This window comes from Oryctolagus cuniculus, chromosome 8 (assembly GCF_051225735.1).
Source record: "Oryctolagus cuniculus isolate XC-2025 breed Fujian yellow rabbit chromosome 8, ASM5122573v1, whole genome shotgun sequence".
NCBI lineage: Eukaryota > Metazoa > Chordata > Mammalia > Lagomorpha > Leporidae > Oryctolagus > Oryctolagus cuniculus.
In genome coordinates this window covers 13304224-13324893 of record NC_142874.1, presented here as the reverse complement: position 1 = coordinate 13324893, position 20670 = coordinate 13304224, and the positions used below count along the sequence as shown (strand labels likewise).

General features: G+C 39.5%; 2 protein-coding genes across 3 annotated transcripts in view; both read right to left on the bottom strand.

Annotated features, from left to right (window-relative positions):
• The window catches only part of LOC108176049 (uncharacterized), a 384299-nt gene that overhangs the window by 115328 nt on the left and 248301 nt on the right, over positions 1-20670 (bottom strand). The gene's annotated exons all lie outside the window — the stretch shown is intronic.
• LOC138843578 (peptidyl-prolyl cis-trans isomerase D) lies at positions 1051-2491 on the bottom strand. The gene has a single exon (XM_070048203.2). It carries the CDS (start codon positions 2340-2342, stop codon positions 1230-1232), a length of 1113 nt encoding a protein of 370 aa, XP_069904304.1. The 5' UTR covers positions 2343-2491; the 3' UTR covers positions 1051-1229.

Sequence of the window (20670 nt, the reverse complement as noted above, 5' to 3'; positions counted from 1 at the left end):
CTGCCTTAGCAACTTGCCACACTCAGTCATGTGAGGGAGTGTTCCACTTAGGTCTTCTGGTTGTCAGACATGGGGTAAACTAGATTTCATTACTTTTTCCATAAGTATTATGAGAAGTGGTAAAGAATTATAAAAGGCTGTCAAAAATATTTGTTTTTGAAAAGTTTTGCTTTTAATTTGTTTTATCCTGCACTTTTTATTGCCTTCCTATATTTCATATGACAAGATGTTTCACAATGTTAATCAGAAATGGAATTTAAAAATAAGTTTATTTGGTTACATAATGCTTTCATATCTGTGCCTACAAATGGTATTCACAAATTTCATGGAAAACGTATTTGTTGAAAAACTGTGCATGGATTTTTTTTTAAAAATTTACAACAAAATGAACTTATTTTCAAATTCCATTTTCTATTTTGAATTATCTACGTAGTTAGAACTAGAAGAGACTTTAAAATATCAAACAATAATATGGAGGCCAACCTGAGCATACAGTATACTTACGCTTATGTTCCAACCACCGATTGTGAGATCTTGAGTAAATTATGCCTCTCTGTACTGGGTGTTGTATTTATAAGATTAATAAGTTATTTGTTATCTGCTGAACATTCTTGATGCATACATTTCATCTTAACTATTGATCATATATTCTGGGGTCTGGCACTGTGGCATAGCAAGTAAAGCCACTGCCTGCAATGTCAGCATCCCCTATTGGTGCCTGTTTAAGTCCCGGTTGCTCTACTTCTGATGTGGCTCTCTGCTTTGGCCTGGGAAAGAAGTAGAAAATGGTGCAAGTGCTAAGGCTCCTGCACCTGTATGGTAGACCCAGAAGAAGCTCCTGGCTTCTGGCTTTGACCTGGCCCAGTCCTGGCCATTGATGCCATTTGGGGAGTGAACCAGCCGGTGGAAGACCTCTCTCTCTCTCTGCTTCTGCCTCTGTTACTCTGCCTTACAAATCAATAAATAAATATTTAGAAAAAATCATGTTGTTATTAAAATTAGCATAGAAAACATCGTAAAGCATCTCAGTAAGAAAGAGCCTGGAATATCTTTTTCTTTTTTTTTTTTTTTTTTTTTTTACTGTAACACTTTTATTAAGAGTAAACCTTTATCAGTATTCCTAACTGTAAACAATGGGAGCTGAAATGTCACAGGAAACACATTGGGGTCACAGACAGACCGTGACCCTTACATTTGCTTAATGCCTTGGTGTGACCAATGCAGACTGGTTAAGCAAACATTTTTGCATATACTGCCTTCTCTTTGTCTTTCTGTGCCTTTATCTTCTGTTTGACTTTCAGCAGTTCTGCCTGGATAGCTTTATCTTCTGGCGCGATCTCCTGAGCTTTCTTAAGATCAGCCAAAGCTTCATCATACTCCTTTAAGCCTTGCCATCCTTGAGCCTTGCGGTAGAGGGCCTTGGTATTCGATGGGTCTATTTCAAGAGCCTCCAGACAGCTGTCGATGGCTCCCTGCCAGTCTGACAGCTTCAGTTTGCAAGCACCAGTGTTCAGCACGCAGCTTAAAGCTACAGGCTGCAGCCTCAGCCTGTCTGCTTCCTCAGCGACAGCTCTGGAGCTCTCCACGTATCTTAAAACTTTTGTATATTTTTTAATAGCCATCTCCCAGTTCTGAGATTTGAAAAAATTATTTCCAATGTTTTTTAAGTCTTCTGTAACTAATAAAATTTTATCTACATCCTTCAAGTCTATATCTGCATCCTCAGGGAAATCCGGGTGGCTGTCACCAGAGCCATCTTTGGGGAATATTCCCCAATCATCCCCTTCCTTCAGTTCTCCACATTCTGCAATAACGCACAGTTTGGCAGGTTTTTCACCTTTCACCTCCACGTTCTCCAGTGTCCTGGCCACACCTATCCCTTTAATTACTTGGCCGAATACCACGTGTTTCCCATCCAGATGAGGGGTTGGAACTGTTGTGATGAAAAACTGAGAACCGTTTGTGTTGCGACCAGCATTCGCCATGCTCAGCAAACCCTCCCGATCATGCTTATAATAGAAATTCTCATCTTCAAATTTTTCACCATAAATGCTTTCTCCACCTGTCCCATTCTGATTTGAGAAGTCTCCACCCTGAATCATAAATTTCTTAATAATTCGATGGAAAGGGCATCCTTTGAAGTGGAGAGGTTTTCCAGTGGTGGGTCCAATGCCTTTTTCTCCTGTGCATAGTGCACGGAAGTTTTCTGCAGTTTTGGGTACAATATCTGCAAACAATTCTAAGACAATTCGACCAACTCGCTCCTCCCCGATGTCCACATCAAAGAAGACTCGGGGGTTGCTGGGGTTGGACGGCTTGGCTTGGGGTGACGGGTGCGACATCGCCACTTGCAGACGCGCGCCAAAGCACAGCCCCGAACCGCGTGCACCGTCGGCCGCCGAAAAGCCAGAACCCTCCGAGCAGCAAGCTGGCGGCGGCGCTGCGGGGCCACTTCCGGCCGGGCCCTGGAATATCTTTTTCCATGCTTTCACTTTCAGTCTGCATGTACCTTTGTTGATGACGTGTGTTTCTTGTAGAAAACAGATAGATGGGTCTTTTTTAAAAATCCATTTAGCCAGCCTGTATCTTATAATTGGAGAATTTAGGCCATTTACATTCAAGGTTATCATTGATAAATAATGATTTGGTCAAAAAATTCCTGGAAACAAATGAAGATGATAATACAATATATCAAGACTTATGGGATACAGCAAAAGCAATGTTAAGAGGCAAGTTTATAATAATTAGTGCCTACAACAAGAAAATGGAAAATCATCAAATAAATGAGCTGTCAAAGCATCCCAACAACCTAGAAAAATAACAACAAACCAAACTCCAAATTAGCAGGAGGTAAGAAATATTTAAAATCAGAGAATAAATAAAGAAAATTGAAACAAAAATTACAAAAGATCAATGAAATGTTTTCTTGAAAAAAAAAATGAACAAAATTGATGCATCATTGGCCCAACTAACCAAAACAAGAAAGACCCAACTCAATAAAATCAGAGATGAAAAAGAGGAGAAAACAATAGATGCCAGAGAAATAAAAAGAATCATCACGGATACCACAAACAGCTATATGCCAACACATTGGAAAGTCTAGAAAATAGGCATAGCTATTTGGACACATAAAATCTACTAAAATTGAGGCACAACGGCATAGAAAACCTAACAGACCAACAACCGAGACAGAAATTGAATCAATAATAAAGACTCTCCCAAAAAAGAAAAGTAAAGGACTGGATTGCTTTACTACTGAATTCTACTAGGCTTTTAATTTTTTTTTTTTTGACAGGCAGAGTGGACAGTGAGAGAGAGAGACAGAGAGAAAGGTCTTCCTTTGCCATTGGTTCACCCTCCAATGGTCGCCGCGGCCGGCGCACCGCACCTATCCAAAGGCAGGAGCCAGGTGCTTCTCCTGGTCTCCCATGGGGTGCAGAGCCCAAGCACTTGGGCCATCCTCCATTGCACTCCCTGGCCACAGCAGAGAGCTGGCCTGGAAGAGGGGCAACTGGGACAGAATCCAGCGTCCTGACTGGGACTAGAACCCAGTGTGCCGGCGCTGCAAGGCAGAGGATTAGGCTTTTAATTTAATGAAGAACTAATTTCAATTCTTTTCAAGATATTTGAAACAATTCAAAGAGAGAGAATTCCCACAAACTCCTTCTATGATGGCAGCATCACCTTAATTCCAAAACCAGAAAAAGATATAACAAATAAACAGAACTATAGACCAATATCCCAGATGAACACAGATGTAAAATCCTCAACAAAACATTAACTAATCAAATTTAACAACACATAAGAAAGATTATTCACCCAGATCAAGTGGGATTTATCCCTGATATGCAGGGATAGTTCAACATCTACAAATCAATAAATCAGTAAACTGAAGGATAAAAACCTTACGACTATCTCAATACATGAAGAGAAATCATTTGATAAAATACAACATCCTTTCATATAAAAATCTTAAGCCAATTGGGTATAGAAGGGACATTTCTCAACACCATCAAGGCAATATACAACAAACACAGAAAATGCCAAGGGTCCCTGGCTATTTGGGACATGCAAATAAAAACCATTATGAAGTTTCACCTCACTACAGTTAGATTGACTCTCATACAGAAATCTACAAACAATAAATGCTGAAGAAAATGTGGGGAAAACGCTACCCTGATCCACTGTTTGTGGGAATATAAACAAGTAAAAATATATCTACCGTATGACCCAGCCATCCCACTCTTGGGAACTTACCTGAACAAAATGAAATTGGCACATGAAAGAGTTATTTATACTCCCATGTTTATTGCAGCTCAAGCCACAACAGTTAAGATATGGAATCAACCCAGATGTCCATCAACCACTAACTGGATAAAGAAAATGTGGTATATATACACTATGAAATACTGTTCAACCAAACAAGAGAAAAAATCCTGTGTTTTGCAACAAAATGGATACAATTGGAAACCATTATACTTAGTGAAATAAGTCAGTCTTAAAAAGATAAACATCATTTGTTTCCATGATCTGTGGTAATTCATAAAATATAATATTACTAAATTTATAGTGTAATATTACTAAAGTTAAAAATGTAGTTTAAATGAATCAGTGCCCACATGGGATGCCAGCCCTGCAGGTGGAGGCTTAACCTACTACATATGCCACAGCGTTGGCCCCAGAAAATATCATTTTTATTGTGATTATTCTATAAACAACTATAGCACTTACATTGTACTATAAGAAAGAGATGATTTAAATGTATACAGTAAGATGTGCATGTTTGATAGGCAAATATTATAACATTTTTTCTACGGGATCTGAATATCTGCAGCATTTGGTATCCATGGGGTCGTGTTCTCATGGACACTGAGAGATGACTGTAATTACTAATTAGTTCACAGGTAGGAGAAGGGTGCAGAGGAAGATTGAATTCATAGGTCTCCAATATGGGAAAATGGAAATATTCCTTTAAATAATATAATCCAATAATAACACTTCTTAAAAAGCACCTAGTTAAAAATCATAACAGATTCATATTCAAATGGAAGAGCTAATATAATGTCATCTCTATATAATATATATATATAATATTACTAAAGTTAAAAAGAACTCTTATAATTCATAGCAAGCAAAGTGTTGTATGCTATTTTAACATTAGGCTAATTACTGTTAAGTTTTATTTGGGAGGCTTTTGTTGTTGTTGTCCTTATGCTCCACTCATACTTTTGTCCACATTGTGTACACTTCCATTGTATGAGTCAATGGCCATATCATATGTGGCTTATAAAATCATTTTCTTGATTGTGTTGTGTTGTATTGATTTAGTAGTATTTGCAAGTTTACAAATAATCTTAAACTGTGAATATATAGAGATCTACATGCTTCAAAAATTTCACAGAAAATGTAATTGAAAGATAAATTTATTTTTTGGTGCAAAAAAGTTTGAAATTCATACATATTTTTCAAAAGAAAATTTATTCTTGTTCCCTCCTGGGATGGCCTCTAGCCACACACAGATTTATCAAAAAACCTGGGTGTTTGCTAGAGATAGCACAGAGATGCTCCCTGTCTCCAGTGATAAGGAATGAGACCACTTGCTGATTGGACAATACCCTGGCTCCCTGACTGGTTGTTATCCTTGACTTGCTGATAGGTACCAATTTCTATCCCTGTCTCCCTGAATGTTCCCTAGAATGGCTTTTAACCCCTACCTATAAAGACCAATCATAAGTGTGTATACTCATGATCCTTTCTGCCCCCACTGATTGGACATGGCACCCTTTTTTTTTTCCCAAGCATCTTTTTGTGTGATAAAAAGATTGCATTTCCAAGCGGCAGGGGCAAGTCCTCCCGTGGAGGCTCCCTTCTGACTGCTATGTTAGGAGGCTCCCTGCTCTCAGTAAAGCCTTCACTCCTGTTCACTCTTTCCATCTGCATGGAAATTCCTCTTTGGTGTGGAACAAGGACTGACTTTGTCCTCCAGCTGTAACAACACTAATTGGGACACCCACATTCCTAGTGACTTAACCCAAAACTCAGCCATGGTCCTGATTCCAGCTTCCTGCTGATGCACACCCTGGGAGGCAGCAGTTGATGGCTCTAGTAGCTGGGTTCCTACCACCCACAGTGGGAACTGAGATTTAGTGCCAGGCTCCTGACTTCAGGCTGGCCCAGCCTCAGGGGATGCAGGGCTTTGGGAGTGAACCAGCAAATGGGAGGTCTTTGTAGATTTCTTCGTCCATGTGTCTGTCTATTTCTGTCTGTCTGCCTTTCAATATATAAGATAAACTTAAAATGATTACCATAAATAGGAAATGTGTTTTAACTGAAGACAAGGATGGGTCATTTCACAATGATGGCACAGGGTTAGTTGCTGACCCAGAGAAGCTCTGCCTTTTGGACAGACTAGTTTACCAAGTCATTTAACCTGTAAAGTCACTGGAATCAACATTTAAGCCATAATCGATATTTTATCAAATGTGCTCATATGTGAAAACCACATCCATATGGCATTTTCACTTTTTATCTTATCCCCAAAGTAATTACTCTGCCAGGAGGGACCAACTTATACTAATGAAAATGACACAGAGACAGAAGTGTAAGTATGTCATTTCTGCCGTGCTTGGTACAAGGAAAAAGCACTCCCCTGAGACTCTGTAGAAAAGAGAGGCATATTCCAATGGCACATCTGATGGTCTTTTCTCAGCAATAGAATCAGATCCAGGGCAGAGCCATTATGGAGATTTGGCCCTTGTAGAGGGATGAAGGAAATTTAAATTCACTTCTGGTTGAATCCTTGGGGTTACCTCTTGGAAATGAAAATTTCAGATCTATAATAGAAGACCAATGTATCTGGAATTTTGCATTTATTAGATTTTCTTTATTAAAAATTCTTTACATCTATAACAGTTAAAATTCTATTCTTGCCTTCAGTTATATGCTTAAGATTATATTTTTAAAAAGACAGAACATACATTTACTATAACTTTTAATGAGGAGTACAGAAAATAAAGTGAAAATCATAATCATTTTCCCCCAAAGAAGATAAGAGAAAAATAAAGTGATTTAAGGAGACATAATAACAATTTCACATCTTATGTGTTCAATAAGGTAGCACATAAACACCTAACAACACGTAGTCATTTTCTCCAAAATATTCCAAAACATGTTGTATAACTGCTAGGTAATAGGCAATATTTACTGCATATCTGTGGTGTAGCAGACAGGCCCTAGGATGATTCTCAGTGTTTTCTACCTCCCAAGGAGCCACGTATAAGCCCATTGCTGGAGTGCAGGTGGCACCTGTGACTTCCTTCTCAACGACAGAACATGGCAGAAACAATTGCCTGCCACTCCTCCCTTGGTTTGTGTTCCATAACAATGCTACTGGGGTACCTCCTGTGACGACATCATGTTATACGAAATTCTGTCTTAGACTGCTCAGTGGGGGACTCTCATTCTGTAATCAAGAGTGTGGGATTGAGGCAGAAGAGGGGCTGAGGACTCTGGACAGAGAATCTGAGCTGGTCTTGCTTTGGCTAGCCTCTTCAGATGTCCCAGGAGAGCTCAGCTTGCAACATTGTGCTCAAAGGTACTAAAGCTTCAAGTACACACTTTGAGGCATATTTTTGAACTTGCCATTCCCAGTGACGTCTGTTTCTTGAGCAGGAAGGGCCCTTTTAACATCCTGGATGCTCCCCCTGCACCTTGCTTTCAAAGCCCTGGCAAACTGCTGCTCAGCAAGGCTGTTTCCTTAGGGCAGTCTGCCTTCCCGCTGTCCCTTTACTGGTCACAAGTAAAGAAGCTTTCCCATGAGCAGTCTCTGCTGAGGCTGATTATTTGGTGACCTCCCAAGGATACAGACTCTTTGCATCCACTCACAAAATCGGTGAAGTCAGACGGTTCTGTCTTCAACCTCCGATCAGTTCCAGGGAGCAAGGCAAATAGCAGTGGCTGCTTCTACACTGCATAGTCACTCCTGGGAAACACCTGCTTTGTCTTGGTGTGGGGTGACTTGGGAAAGGGAGGGAACCACATGACATCTGCAGCCCATCCAGGGCTCACTCATTCACCAAGGTTCCCCTTGGTGCCTGGCAAGGCTGAGTTGCCCACAGGTGATGCACCCAATTGGAACCATTCCTGTTCAGCACCTTACAGAATCAATGAGTGATTTGGGATTGTCACGCTAGTCAGTGTCTAAGAGTTACTGAAAGTGAAAGCCAGGACAGGACAGAATGCGGTACAGGAAAGCGACAAGCTTTTCCAAGACACTGTGATGAATGTCTCAGGTTTTGCTCTGGGAGATTAAAGATCACAAAGGAAGTGGCCCAAGAAGTCTCCAGGTGAGGTTTTGGGGTCACTGGACAGATGTGCGGCTGCTTCACTCAGGTTTAGAGGCTGCCACAGGGTCCAGATGAACATTAGCATGATAGGGACAGGTGTTGTGCCACAGTTGGTTAAGCTGCCACTTGGGATGCCTGCTAAGTCCATGCACTGGGATGCAGATAACTCTGCACTTCACCTGGCCAACATTTTGACAACCTTCTTGGATTGGACCCTGAGCAGAGATCCCAGGTGAGCCAAGGAACTGTGAGGTTAAAAACATGTGTGCTGCTTTAAGTCACTGCATTTGTAGGAGTTTTGTCACACAGAATAGAGAAGGAATACCCTGTGGACTTTGTGCACTGTTTTATGTGTGAGTGTTAAATATTCAATTGTAATTGTCATAGAATATGTGCATGCGTGCTCGTACTTTATCCGAATCAGTTCTCCTTTCTTTTCTTTTCTTTTTTTCTTTTTTTGACAGGAAGAGTTAGACAGTGAGAGAGAGAGAGACAGAGAGAAAGGTCTTCCTTCCATTGGTTCACCCCCAAATGGCAGATACAGCTAGAGCAACACCAATTCGAAGCCAGGATCCAGGTGCTTCTCCTGGTCTCCCATGGGGTGCAGGGCCCAAGCACTTGGGCCATCCTCCCCTGCACTCCCAGGCCACAGCAGAGAGTTGGACTGGAAGAGGAGCAACAGGGACAGAATCTGGTGCCTCAACCGGGACTAGAACCCGGGGTGCCGGCACCACAGGTGGAGGATTAGCCTAGTGAGCCGCGGTGCCAGCTAGTTCTCCTTTCTTTTCATGTCACATTAACTGAGTAAAGTACTGCAGGAGTCATTTGGATCAAATGCTCTGGTCAAATCCAAGTAGTAGCTAAGAGGCATTAATCAGCATTTGAGGTAGTTTTGAGCTCTGATGAACTCTGTCTTGAATATTTTCCACTCGTGAATCACCTGACAGTTACGATGTGGCTTTCATACAATGGTACTAAAAGAGTTTGTGGAAAAGTAGAATTAAAAGATGTTTATTTTGATGCAAAAAGTTTTAAAATCCACACATTTTTTTCATAATATGCATTTCCAAGAACTTTTTTAAAAAATATTTTATTATATTATTTGTTTGAGAGGTGGAGTTACACACAGAGAGAGGGAGAAACAGAGAGAATGGTCTTCCATCTGCTCGTTCACTCTCCAGATGGCCACAAAGGCTGGACTGAACCAATCTGAAACCAGGAGCCAGGAGCTTCTTCCAGGTCTCCCACGTGGGTGCAGGGGCCCAAGGACTTGAGTCATCTTCTGCTGCTTTCCCAGGCCAACAGCAGAGAGCTGGGTTGGAAGAGGAGCAGCCGAGACATGAATCGATACCCATATGGGACTCCAGCACCTCGGGTGGAGACTTAGCCCACTATGTCCCAGTTCTGGCCTTCCAAGAACTTTATGATGACTCCTCATATGCATAGATTTCAAGAAGTTTTTGCATGAAAATTAACATGTTTTGCTTCTGTTTTCATGAACTTTTGAGGTACACCTGTGCATGTCCACACAAAGTGATCCCTGAAAGGCCCAGGCAGATGGTGAAGCACTGTTCCAGAGGCTTTGCTATGAGCCGCAAAACACTTGCATTAAATCCAGATATGAAAATAAGAGAACATTTCAGCATTGTTCAAGAAAACACGTGGAGGACAACAAAAGGAGAGCTCAAAAAACATGAGGATGAAAGAGAGATCCCATGTTGGGGCCAGTGACTCCCATGAAGTGACCAATAGACAGGAAAGAAAGAATCAGGATTGCCCAGAACAAGTCCATTAGGCAACAGCCTGACAACAGCCACTGCACAACTTGGAATATAACAGGTAGGAACTCCAGTAGCGAAGAATCCTGTCCGTGTTTATGGGATGGGAAAATTCCTATCGGTTGTCATCATGGACCATGAAGCAGATGGGCTTATTTCTGGGTGAAGGGGAGGAAGGAAATTCTGTCTTCCAGAACCATCTAGAATACCACATTCTTTGGAACATTTCACAGTTTTCAATTCTGTGGCTTCTCTGAAAATTCCTCTCTCTCTCTTTCTCTCTCTCTCTCTCTCTCCACACACACACACACATTTCCAAAATATATTTCCTCAGCCTATATATTTCCTCAGCCTAATTATTACTGCTGGAAAACAATATTTATTTTTATATTTAACCTATTTGCAATGTTATTTATTATTTAATACATCCATGAACAGATACATAGTGATTATTTAAGTTGTAAATGAAACCTAACTACAGGATATTTTTGAGGTTGTTAGCTATTGTGAAAAAAACAATAGCAGTGACAACTTTGTTTCTCCTTACTCCTGTCTTCCACACAGAGGGAATCACTATTCGGAATTCTTTACCTATCTTTTTATGTTTTACATTTTTGTGTGTGTGTTTCACACAGTGTTCTCTTTTATTTCACTGGTTTGGGGCATCATGTATATATTCTTGTTGATTTTCTGAACTTTGCAGAAAATCTTGAGACTATCCCAGATTAACATTCATTTTGATTTTACTCTGATATATTCATCTCTTAATTGGTTTAAGCTGTTTTTATGTTTGCAGATACATGGTGTTTTAAATCTGTTTGACTGATTACATTATAATTGTATAAAGTATATTTTATAGATCCTTTGATATTTGTTTCACCTTGGTTTATGGCACCTAAAATGTTCAATTTTTACAGTTGTGTACTTGAGAAAAATGTTTTGTTTCAAAATTATTTGGTTCACGGGATCTGCTTATTACTCCATGCCATATTATTGCTACTTTTTGTTACTTTTATCTATCAGTACCAGAGAAAATTGTCTTGAAATACTGTTTTGTGCTGTTAGATTTATTCACTTTTCATTTTGACTAAACACTTGTTTTTTTTTTCTTTATAAAACTTTGGGAGTGCTTATGCATTTAGAATTGTTGCATTCTCCTGCTGAATTGTTTTATCATTATCTCTGTAAGTATATTGTTAGTGTTACCCTGAGGGTTTTTTTCTTTTTTTTTCATGACTTTTTAAAAGATTTTATTTAAGGTAAACAAATTTCATATATACAGATTTAGAAACACAGTGATATTTTTTTCTATCTTTCTACTTTCAAACTTCCTATATCTGTTGATACTAAGTTTTATGTATTGAAGATAACATATAGTTATATGATGTCTGTTGTCTGTCTTGAAAATGTCTTTTCACTGGCAGGATGTGTGAAGTTAGGGTGCTTCAAAAAGTGGAATTACTGGAATTGTGGAAAATGGAATTAAGTGATAAGTTTAGGGTGGCCATTCTGCCTAGCAATTAAGATGCCAGTTAGTTGTCCATGTCTTGTATTGAAATGCCCAAGTTTGAGTCCCTGCTTTGCTCTTGAATCCAGTTTACTGCAAATGCACACTTAAGGGATAGCAGAGATGGTTTAAGTAATTGGACCCCCGCCAACCAAGTCGGAGACTTTAATTGGGTTCCCAGCGCCTGGATGGAGCCTGGTCCAGATGCAGCCATTATGGGCATTTTGGGAACTCTCTCTTCCTGTTTGTTGCCTTTGTCTTTGTCTCTGACTTTCTCTCTATCTCTCTGCCTTTCAATGCTACATACAAGAAATGGAAAAGGAAAATCCACTGCTGTTTGCTTGGCACCACTCCCAAAAGTAGCAAAGGAAGATGTGTAGTATGTGAAGGAGCTACGGAAAAGATGGAAAAGCAGTTAAATTTATGGATTCATGAGATGATCACTGATTGAAAAAAGTGTATGGACAGCATTATTGTGAAACTGAAAGCTGAAATTTGTAGTCAAGTCACTCAGGAGCATTTTAAACACTTCTTGATAGTGTTAGCTGATGCACATTTCAACAGGTGATTCAGCAGTAAAGATGTCAAACTTCCAAGTGAGGCAGGTTGTGGAGATCGGTGGGCTGTAGAAGCATTCTAAATACCTACTAAGTGTCCCACAGAAGTAGGGTTATGTGGAAGAGCAGACTTGTAATACCAATGACATTGGCCTACTTTGTGGTCATTGGCAAACCAACCTGTATAAAGCAACTGGGGCTGGTGCCGTGGCTCAACAGGTTAATCCTCCGCCTTGCGGCGCTGGCACACTGGGTTTTAGTCCCAGTCGGGGCGCCGGATTCTTTCCCAGTTGCCCCTCTTCCAGGCCAGCTCTCTGCTGTGGCCAGGGAGTGCAGTGGAGGATGGCCCAAGTCCTTGGGCCCTGCACCCACATGGGAGACCAGGAGAAGCACCTGGCTCCTGCCTTTGGATCAGCGCGGTTAGCTGGCCACAGAGTGCTGGCCGCGGCGGCCATTGGAGGGTGAACCAACGGCAAAAGGAAAACCTTTCTCTCTGTCTCTCTCTCTCACTGTCCTCTCTGCCTGTCAAAAAAAAAAAAAAAAAGGCAACTGGACCCAAAGTCCCAGTTTTTAATATTTCAAAGGTCAGGGATTGGTATACATTAGACCAAAACAGTGCATGGCATCAAGGTATTCTGGGTATGGTTCCTCAATTCCTTCATTCCCGAAGCCGAACATTGTTTGCATGAAGAGTGTATTTTTTTTGGTACAGTGCACATTCACAGTGCCGTGTGTATTTCCTGTATAGGACTGTACAGTATGTGCCACTGCGTGTTTTTACTGTGTGACAGCACTGCATACATGTGTACGTGCACTGAGTGGGAGAGTGAATGTAGTACAAGCCAGCTGCCATAGAATACATTACACAGAAAGCCATAATCAGAAGATTACTTCATGAGAAATAAATGTGTGTGTATTCATAAGAAACACGTATTATAAAGAATGTTTAAGACAAACGCATGTAAAAAGATATATTGATAAGCTGATGAAAATATTGTGGTCAGCAGCTCACAGGCGCCGTGCTCACTGCTTAACTTGTGTGTGATGACCTACAGAATGTAACCACCCACAACAGTGACAGTCAACCATATTATTAGTTATAATTGCTACAGTGATTTTTGTAAGTGAGATGTCTTCAAAGTTCATGGAAAATGTTCAAAAAATTAGTTCAAAAAATTAAAAAGAACAAAGGAAAGAGGAGGGAGGGAGAGAGGAAAGTTTCATTGTACTCTTAGAACCATTGAAATTCATGAAATCTGTTCTCTCCATATTAAAAAAATAAATAAATAAAATAAAGTATAAAAAATAAAATAAATAAAAAATAAAAACTACACATGGATTTCAGATATTTTGCATCAAAATAAACTTATCTTTTAACTTCATTTTCCATGAACTCTTTGATCCTTTACTTTTGGGGTTACCAATTTATTTGCTCAACTTCCCTTTTCCTATAGCAGAGTTTTCTGTGATTTTTTTTCTTATTTAATTGCATAGATTCTCTTAATGAATCTCTCTTGGTGATATATTTTCTAAGTTTTTGTTTAGGAAAAATTTGATTTTTTTTCAAGATTTATTATTTGTATCAAAAGTCAGAGTTACATAGAATGAGAGGAGAGAAAGAGAGAGAGAGAGAGATTCCAGGTGGCCACATTGGCCAACGCAGAGCCAGGCCAAAGCAAGGTGCTTCATCTGGGTCTCCCACTTGGGTGCAGGGGCCCAGGTACTTGGGCCGTCTTCCATTACTTTCAGGAGCATCAGCATGAAGCTGAATGGGAAGTGCAGCAGCTGGGACTTGAACCGATGCCCATATGGCATGCTTCCCCCCCAAGGGAAAATGTTTTTATTTCATGTTTTGTGATAAAAAATAATTTTGTGGGATTATAAGTTAGGGTTGAAAGTTATTCCTTTCCTAGTACTTTAGCTATTCTGGCACTGTTCTCTGGAAACTATTATTGCATTTAAGATCTCTACTCTTAGTCTAATGGTGCTACATTGTATGTTCTAGGCCACCTGATTTTCTTTCCTCCTACAATTCAGATTTTCTCTTATTTTTGAGGTTCTTCACTTAGGTGTGTACTATGTCTCAGCATTATACTTCCTGTATCTGTGGGGTCATGTCCTATTTTTATATACATGTACATATATATTCACACTTATATATAAATACTTATAGATGTATACCTCCCTTAGCCTCTTTTTTTTTTCCTTTGGTGTTTCTCAACTACTCCATTTTCCACCTCCCTGTTCTTCATTGGAAGTATTTTCTTCAAACTTCTCTATAGAGTGTGAAGGTATTTCAAAAAGTTCTTGGGAAAATGGAATTCAAGGATAAATTTATTTCTGTGCAGAAAAATTCAAGGCTAGGCAGTTTTTCCATGATATGCATTTTCCACTAACTTTCTGAAGATGGCTCAAACTCTTTTTGCTGTGTTTAACTAGTTTTTCAGAAAAAAAATCAGTTGAGTTTTTATTTCAGTGTTGATACTTTTTACTTCCAGAAGTGCAATTTGCTTCCTTTCAAATATGCCAAATCATTTTTATTCTTTCTTCTTACTCTCATTTTCTCAATCAATCTCTTGGTTTTTTTTTTTTTTCATTATGCATTTCAGATGAGGGAATGTAAAATCAGCATATGATAAGTTCAATAACGGACATTTTGGAAAGGTTCTGTTGGTTTTTGTTGTGAATCTGATGTTTGTGTTTCTTTTTGGTAGTACTCTGTTATGAACTGATATTTGTGTTAATTCAAATTGTGGCAAATCTGAAGGCCTAAACTTGGATGTTTTATCTAAAATGACCTATACTTGCTGCTTTGTGAGCTACAATACCAACCTGGGATTGTTTCTGACTTCTTAATAACACAACCAATGCAGGAATTTTTCATGTATACTTACATCTTCATCCACACAGTATGCAAACATGGCCGTTAGTCACACTGCAATCTTGTCTGTTGTCTGTGATGATTTTTAAAATAGATTGCCCTTACTTTGTGCAGAGTAGCAGAGTGTGAAAAAATGTGTGCTTACATTGTAATTTATTTACGCTCTTATTATTGCTAGCAGTTCCTTCAAAATATAGATTGTGTCAGACTTCTGGCAGAGGAAAGCAATGCCTAGTGGTCATCCCAATTTCCCTGACACATTGCTTTTTTTCTTTTTAAACAAGATGTTTTTATTTATTTGAAAGGCAGAGTGACAGAGAAAGAGGGAGAGACAGATTTTTCCACCTGCTGGGTCACCCCCCGCAAATGGTCACAATGGCCAGGACTGGACCAGGCTGAAGTCAGGAGGCAGGAACTCCATCCGAGTCTCCTACATGGTGCCTTCCAAGAGGCACCAGCAGGAAGTTAGATTGGAGTCTGAGCAGCGGGCACTTCCACCAGAGCTCTGATATGGGCTGTGAGCTTCATGTATCAGTGACCTAACCCTCTGTGCCTCAGAGCCAGCCCCATCTTGACACATTACCCAGTAATGTACAAAGTAGCCAAAGATTTGCTTGAAATGTATGTACCAAGTATTTTTCTTAAAGTAGAATATGCACATGTTTATGCATATGTGAAACCATACTACATGAGTATATTTAAGGAAAATTTTGAATGTTAGTTTTTTTTCTTCATACCATTTTTTTAAACTCTTCTATTTAGCGTAAGGTTAACTTTATGATCACTAAGTAAACTGAAAATAGATCTTTGTAAAAATTAGAAGTGAGAATGGGAGAGGGAGGAGGAAGAATGTGGTCAGGAGAGAGAGTAGGGGGGATTCATGTTCCAAAATCTGTAATTACGAAAATACGTGAAAAAAAAAAAAAAAACCTGAGGAGTGTTTCTTACCCTTCCTGCAACCATTAGGCAGTAGAACATTTCAACCTCCTACAAGGCTTCCTTGGATCACCTCTCAACCGCTAACTCCAGTGGTTTCCACTGTGACTCCTCACCAAAGGTGATTTTATCGGACTTTTGAATGATATTAAGTGGTATTGTACAGTATGAGAGGTTCTTCAAAGTGTTTTTTGGAAAATGCATATTATGAGAAAACTACCATGCATAGATTTCAATTTTTTTGGGCAACAATCTAAACGTGGGTTTTTTTTATCTTTTAAAAATTGTTTTTAGGGGTTTCTTCTATCTTTTCAAAGTGCTCCTTTGCCAGATTCTGTTTGGAAAAGAAAGACACCAACAGTGCAGGAAAAAAACCCGTGAGTCAGATGGAGAACCATTTCACTTAGTGGAAGTAATGCAGGCCGCATTTCCAGTGGTGACTCCTCACCTGCTCTGCCTGTTAATCCAGTTTCCAGTAGCTCCTGAGAACTGGAACTTGTGTCACAGGTAAGGGATGTGGTAAAGGAAAATCTCGGATTCTGAAGGGTGAGTTAGTGCAACATCAGTGTGAAAATGCTGCTAACATTGCCTCAGTTATTATCTATTTGTGAGCAATACTTCCAAATGCTTCGCATAGCAAAAGGTTTTATAGCTATGTTAAATTCAAGAGAGTGCTGAACATTCATGCCCCAAATGAATGGGAATTCAATTGGTGCAGGTTTTCAACCTCATAATTACAAGAGATCTAAAAGTAGAAGTTAGTTGAATTTCTATTTATTTCTGTTTCTGCATCAACAGCTTGACTTTAGAAACTTAAAGAAAAAAGCTATATTGTGCTCAAATATTTCATTATCGTGTGACATTAATGATCTTGTAAGTAGGTTAATTGTAGATTCCATTGTAGACTCCCTTTTGAGATACTTCTGCTCAGTGTTCAGATCCAGGAGAACAGATTTGGTTCTAAAGTACACCCTGGTATTTGTGAGTTTTTTTTTTTAAACTTTCTTAAATTCACAGGAGTTAGAAATGAACATGCAAGTACAGGCTACTTGAAATCCCCAAGAGGTTTTATATCTTTCTATTACTCAGTAAATTAACTTTGAGTTCTTGTGCAGCTTTTGCTTGAGGCAAATCCCGTGATATTTCCTGTGTTTCCATATGTAATAATGACTTTAATGATTTATTCCCATACAATGCTGTGGACAACACTCGGGCATTCACACACCTGATTTCCAGGGGCGGAGTCTCTGTGGGATCAAGGATCCATGAATTAAGAAGCCCTGATGTAGCAGGTGAGGGGGCTTCCTGTCTCAAGCCCTGATAAGGGGACCCAGTGGTGTGTCCACTCTACCTGAACACTTCAGGTTGGGGGGACCTGTGATTTGAGACTGTGGGGGTGACACCACGGTCACTTTTCTAAGGCCTCATTCTACCATCAATCTGAAAACCATTTAAGTTTAACCTGAAACTTAAATTTGATGGCCTCCTTTCAATTCAGTCTCCCTACTTACAGATTTATCAGTTTTCGGAACTCAAATTACTACAAGCATTTCACATGCAAGTACACCTTTAACATTTTTCTCTCATGGTTTGGAGAAGAGAAATATGAATTAGATGTGAAAGTGAATGAAGAAAAAAAATTGTCCCTAAAATTCCTCTGACAGTCTCATGAAAGAAGCCTTAGGATTTTCTGGAAAAATCTATTTTAATGGGTTATATTGCTGAAGTAGTTGGGAATTCAAGGTTACATAATCTAAGGGTCTACTTGAACTTGTAAAACCTCCTTTACTGTAAATTCTATATTTCAGAAATTTGATATACAATAGAAGGTTGTTCTTACCCTTCGCTTGTGTAGTTTGTTTGTTATTGATCGGATCAGTGCAGTGTACCGGCCGCACTGCCCCAGCCATGGCAGCCATTGAAGGGTGAACCAACAGCAAAGGAAGACCTTTCTTTCTGTCTCTCTTACTGTCCACTCTGCCTGTCAAAAAAAAAAAAAAAAAAAAAAAAAAAACAAACGAAAAATATCAAGATTAAAATTGAGCAAACTTCTTTCTTATTATCATATTAGATTTTAAATATTTTTCTTAAAGCTTTTAAATCTGCACTTGTCATTGTAGCATACATGTAAAATGCAAAAGGTCTTTGAAGCCTGAAATGTCTGGTGACAATATTAATTAAAAATTGAGGAATTGAATTTCATTTATGTATCTCATTTTTAAGAGATGAAATGATCAAATACACTTTGATTTTGCTATGTGTGGGACATTTCAAACAAATTGAAATGTTTGGTAAGTACTGTCCATATTTAAACAAGATATCATGTTGATACGTAGCACTTAAGGGAATTAAGTGTTAATTAGTGCTACAGACCGATGAGACCTTTGCATGAAAAGCACACAGTAAAGTTAGCTTCTTGCATAGAGCCCTTACGTGGTTCTGTATTGTGTTGAACACTGTCTCTACCCAAATTCTTATCCATCAAGAACCTGTGAATGTGACTTTAACTGGACGGAGGCTCTTCATAGATGTTACTGGATTACAGTGTCTAATCCAACGACTGATGTCTGTATTAAAAAAATGAAAATGTAGACATAAAATCAGACAGCAGGAGGATGGCTGTGTGAAGATGGAGGCAGACTTTTAGAGCAATGATAGCCCATGCCAAGGAACAGCAAGGGCTGTTGTCCAGAGACAAAGAAGGCTTGTCTCTGGAGACTCTGAAGGGGATATAACCCTGCACACTCATTGATTTTGGACTTCTAGCTTCCAGAACTATGAGAAAATGCATTTATTTTATTTTTATTTATATATAGAGAACAAATTTCATATATAGTTTTAAGCATAAAGATAATTCCCACCCCATGTAATTTTTACATGTAAGCGTTCTGTGATCTTCATAGTAACATGAAAATCTTCTAAAGGGGAGGAGATTGAAGGTAAGGACGACTTGATTTACACAATCTCCCGGATCAGGACCTTAGAAAAAAAGTAATAAATAAACTGTACAGTGAGAACTTTCATTTCATGCCTGTCATAAACTGAACATTATCCCTGGCATGAGAATGCTACCCCAGGATGTCTCATCTTCCCTGGGTTTAAAGTGTGAAGCAAGGCTGCTGCTCGCTTCTGGGATGAATGTTTGTTTCACCCAGGATGAGAGTGAGACCTGCTGATACATCACCAAAAAAATGGCAGGGTGGTTTTTTTTTTTTTTCTTTTTAAGCCAGCAAAGCAAAAAGCAGCAGGAAGGAAATTCAGAGTTGCAGAATAAAATCATGTAAGTATCTTGTTTGGTGCCACTGAAAAGTAATTGGATTTGTGAATACCAGGCAAACAGCTCAATGAGAAGAAAATGATGTGCTGATGTGTTGACATTTGAGCTTGCCTTGTAGTAAGAAGGAAGAAATAAGCCTTAAATTTAAACCTTGTGGAGACGTTTACTCCCCTTTTGCGACTTATTGCACTGGCATCTCTCTTTCATATAAATTAGTTGAAAAGGGATCTGAAATAGATCCTGATGTATTTAGCCTAATGGTAAGTGGGATATTTGAATATGTTAAATAGAGGATAGAGTGTCAATGGGAAAAGAGTATTCATTTCACAGAATTGTTAATAATTTAGTATGTTTTAAAGTGTGATGGCCAAATTCAAACTCAAGTAAAGATCTCAGTTAACAAGATCTATTAGTTATTGTCACGATGACTGCACCGTCAGTCAAGTAAGCCATTCTCAGAAAGAAATAGCTTTATATGGAAGGTGATGGAACCCTGTAGCATACAGCTGGGGCATATCTGTGTCATCCTGGAAACATTCGGTAGTTAAAAGTTAGGCATTTATGCATAATGCATGCCTCTGATTCACATATGCATTACCCAGGGCTAGTCTGTTTCCACTGTGCATCGTTCTACAAAATGTATGCAATCCTCCAAGTATGCAAGAGAAGTGGCGGTTCTGGGTAGGTTTTTATATCAATGTGATTTTGATTGAGCTATTTAGCAGTTGCTGGGAAACAATGCTCTTTATTGTTCTCTGTTGCAGATCTTATATCAAGGTAAAAAAGCTGCATGCTACACTCCCATGTGGAAGGGCTGGTTTGAGCCTTGGCTGCTCCAATTCTGATCCAACTTTCTGTTAATGTGCCTGGGGAGGCAGCAGATGGTGGCTCAAGTGCAACAGGAGAGCTGTGGGACCAAGGGTGTGTCAGGTGCATGCAAAAGGACATATTCAGGCCACCTACACTCGAACTCCATTCATCGTATGCAAAGACTGCTGAGGATCCATCATACCTTAAATTAGCTCCACCCTATAGTGCACTGTATAAGAGACACTTACACCATGAGATCCTTTCTTTACCAACATATATGAGACAACTTTAAAAGACTGTATACAGACATAATTAAAATGTACACCAAGGGCTAGTGTTGTGGTGTGGTGGGTTAAGTTGCGCATCCTACATTCCCAAATGGAAGTGCTGGTTTGAGCCCAGGCTGCTCCAATTCTGATCCAACTTTCTGTTAATGTGCCTGAGAAGGCAGCAGATGATGGCCCAAGTGTCTGGGCCTCTGCCACCTATGTAGGAGACCAGGTTGGATCTCCTGGCTTCTTCTGGCTCTGGCCTGGCCCAGACCCGGCTTTTGCAGTCATTTGGGGAGTGAACCAGTGG

Excerpts from the sequence above, each read along its gene's own strand:
- LOC138843578 (XM_070048203.2), bottom strand. The coding sequence starts at position 2,342 with ATGTCGCACCCGTCACCCCAAGCCAAGCCGTCCAACCCCAGCAACCCC.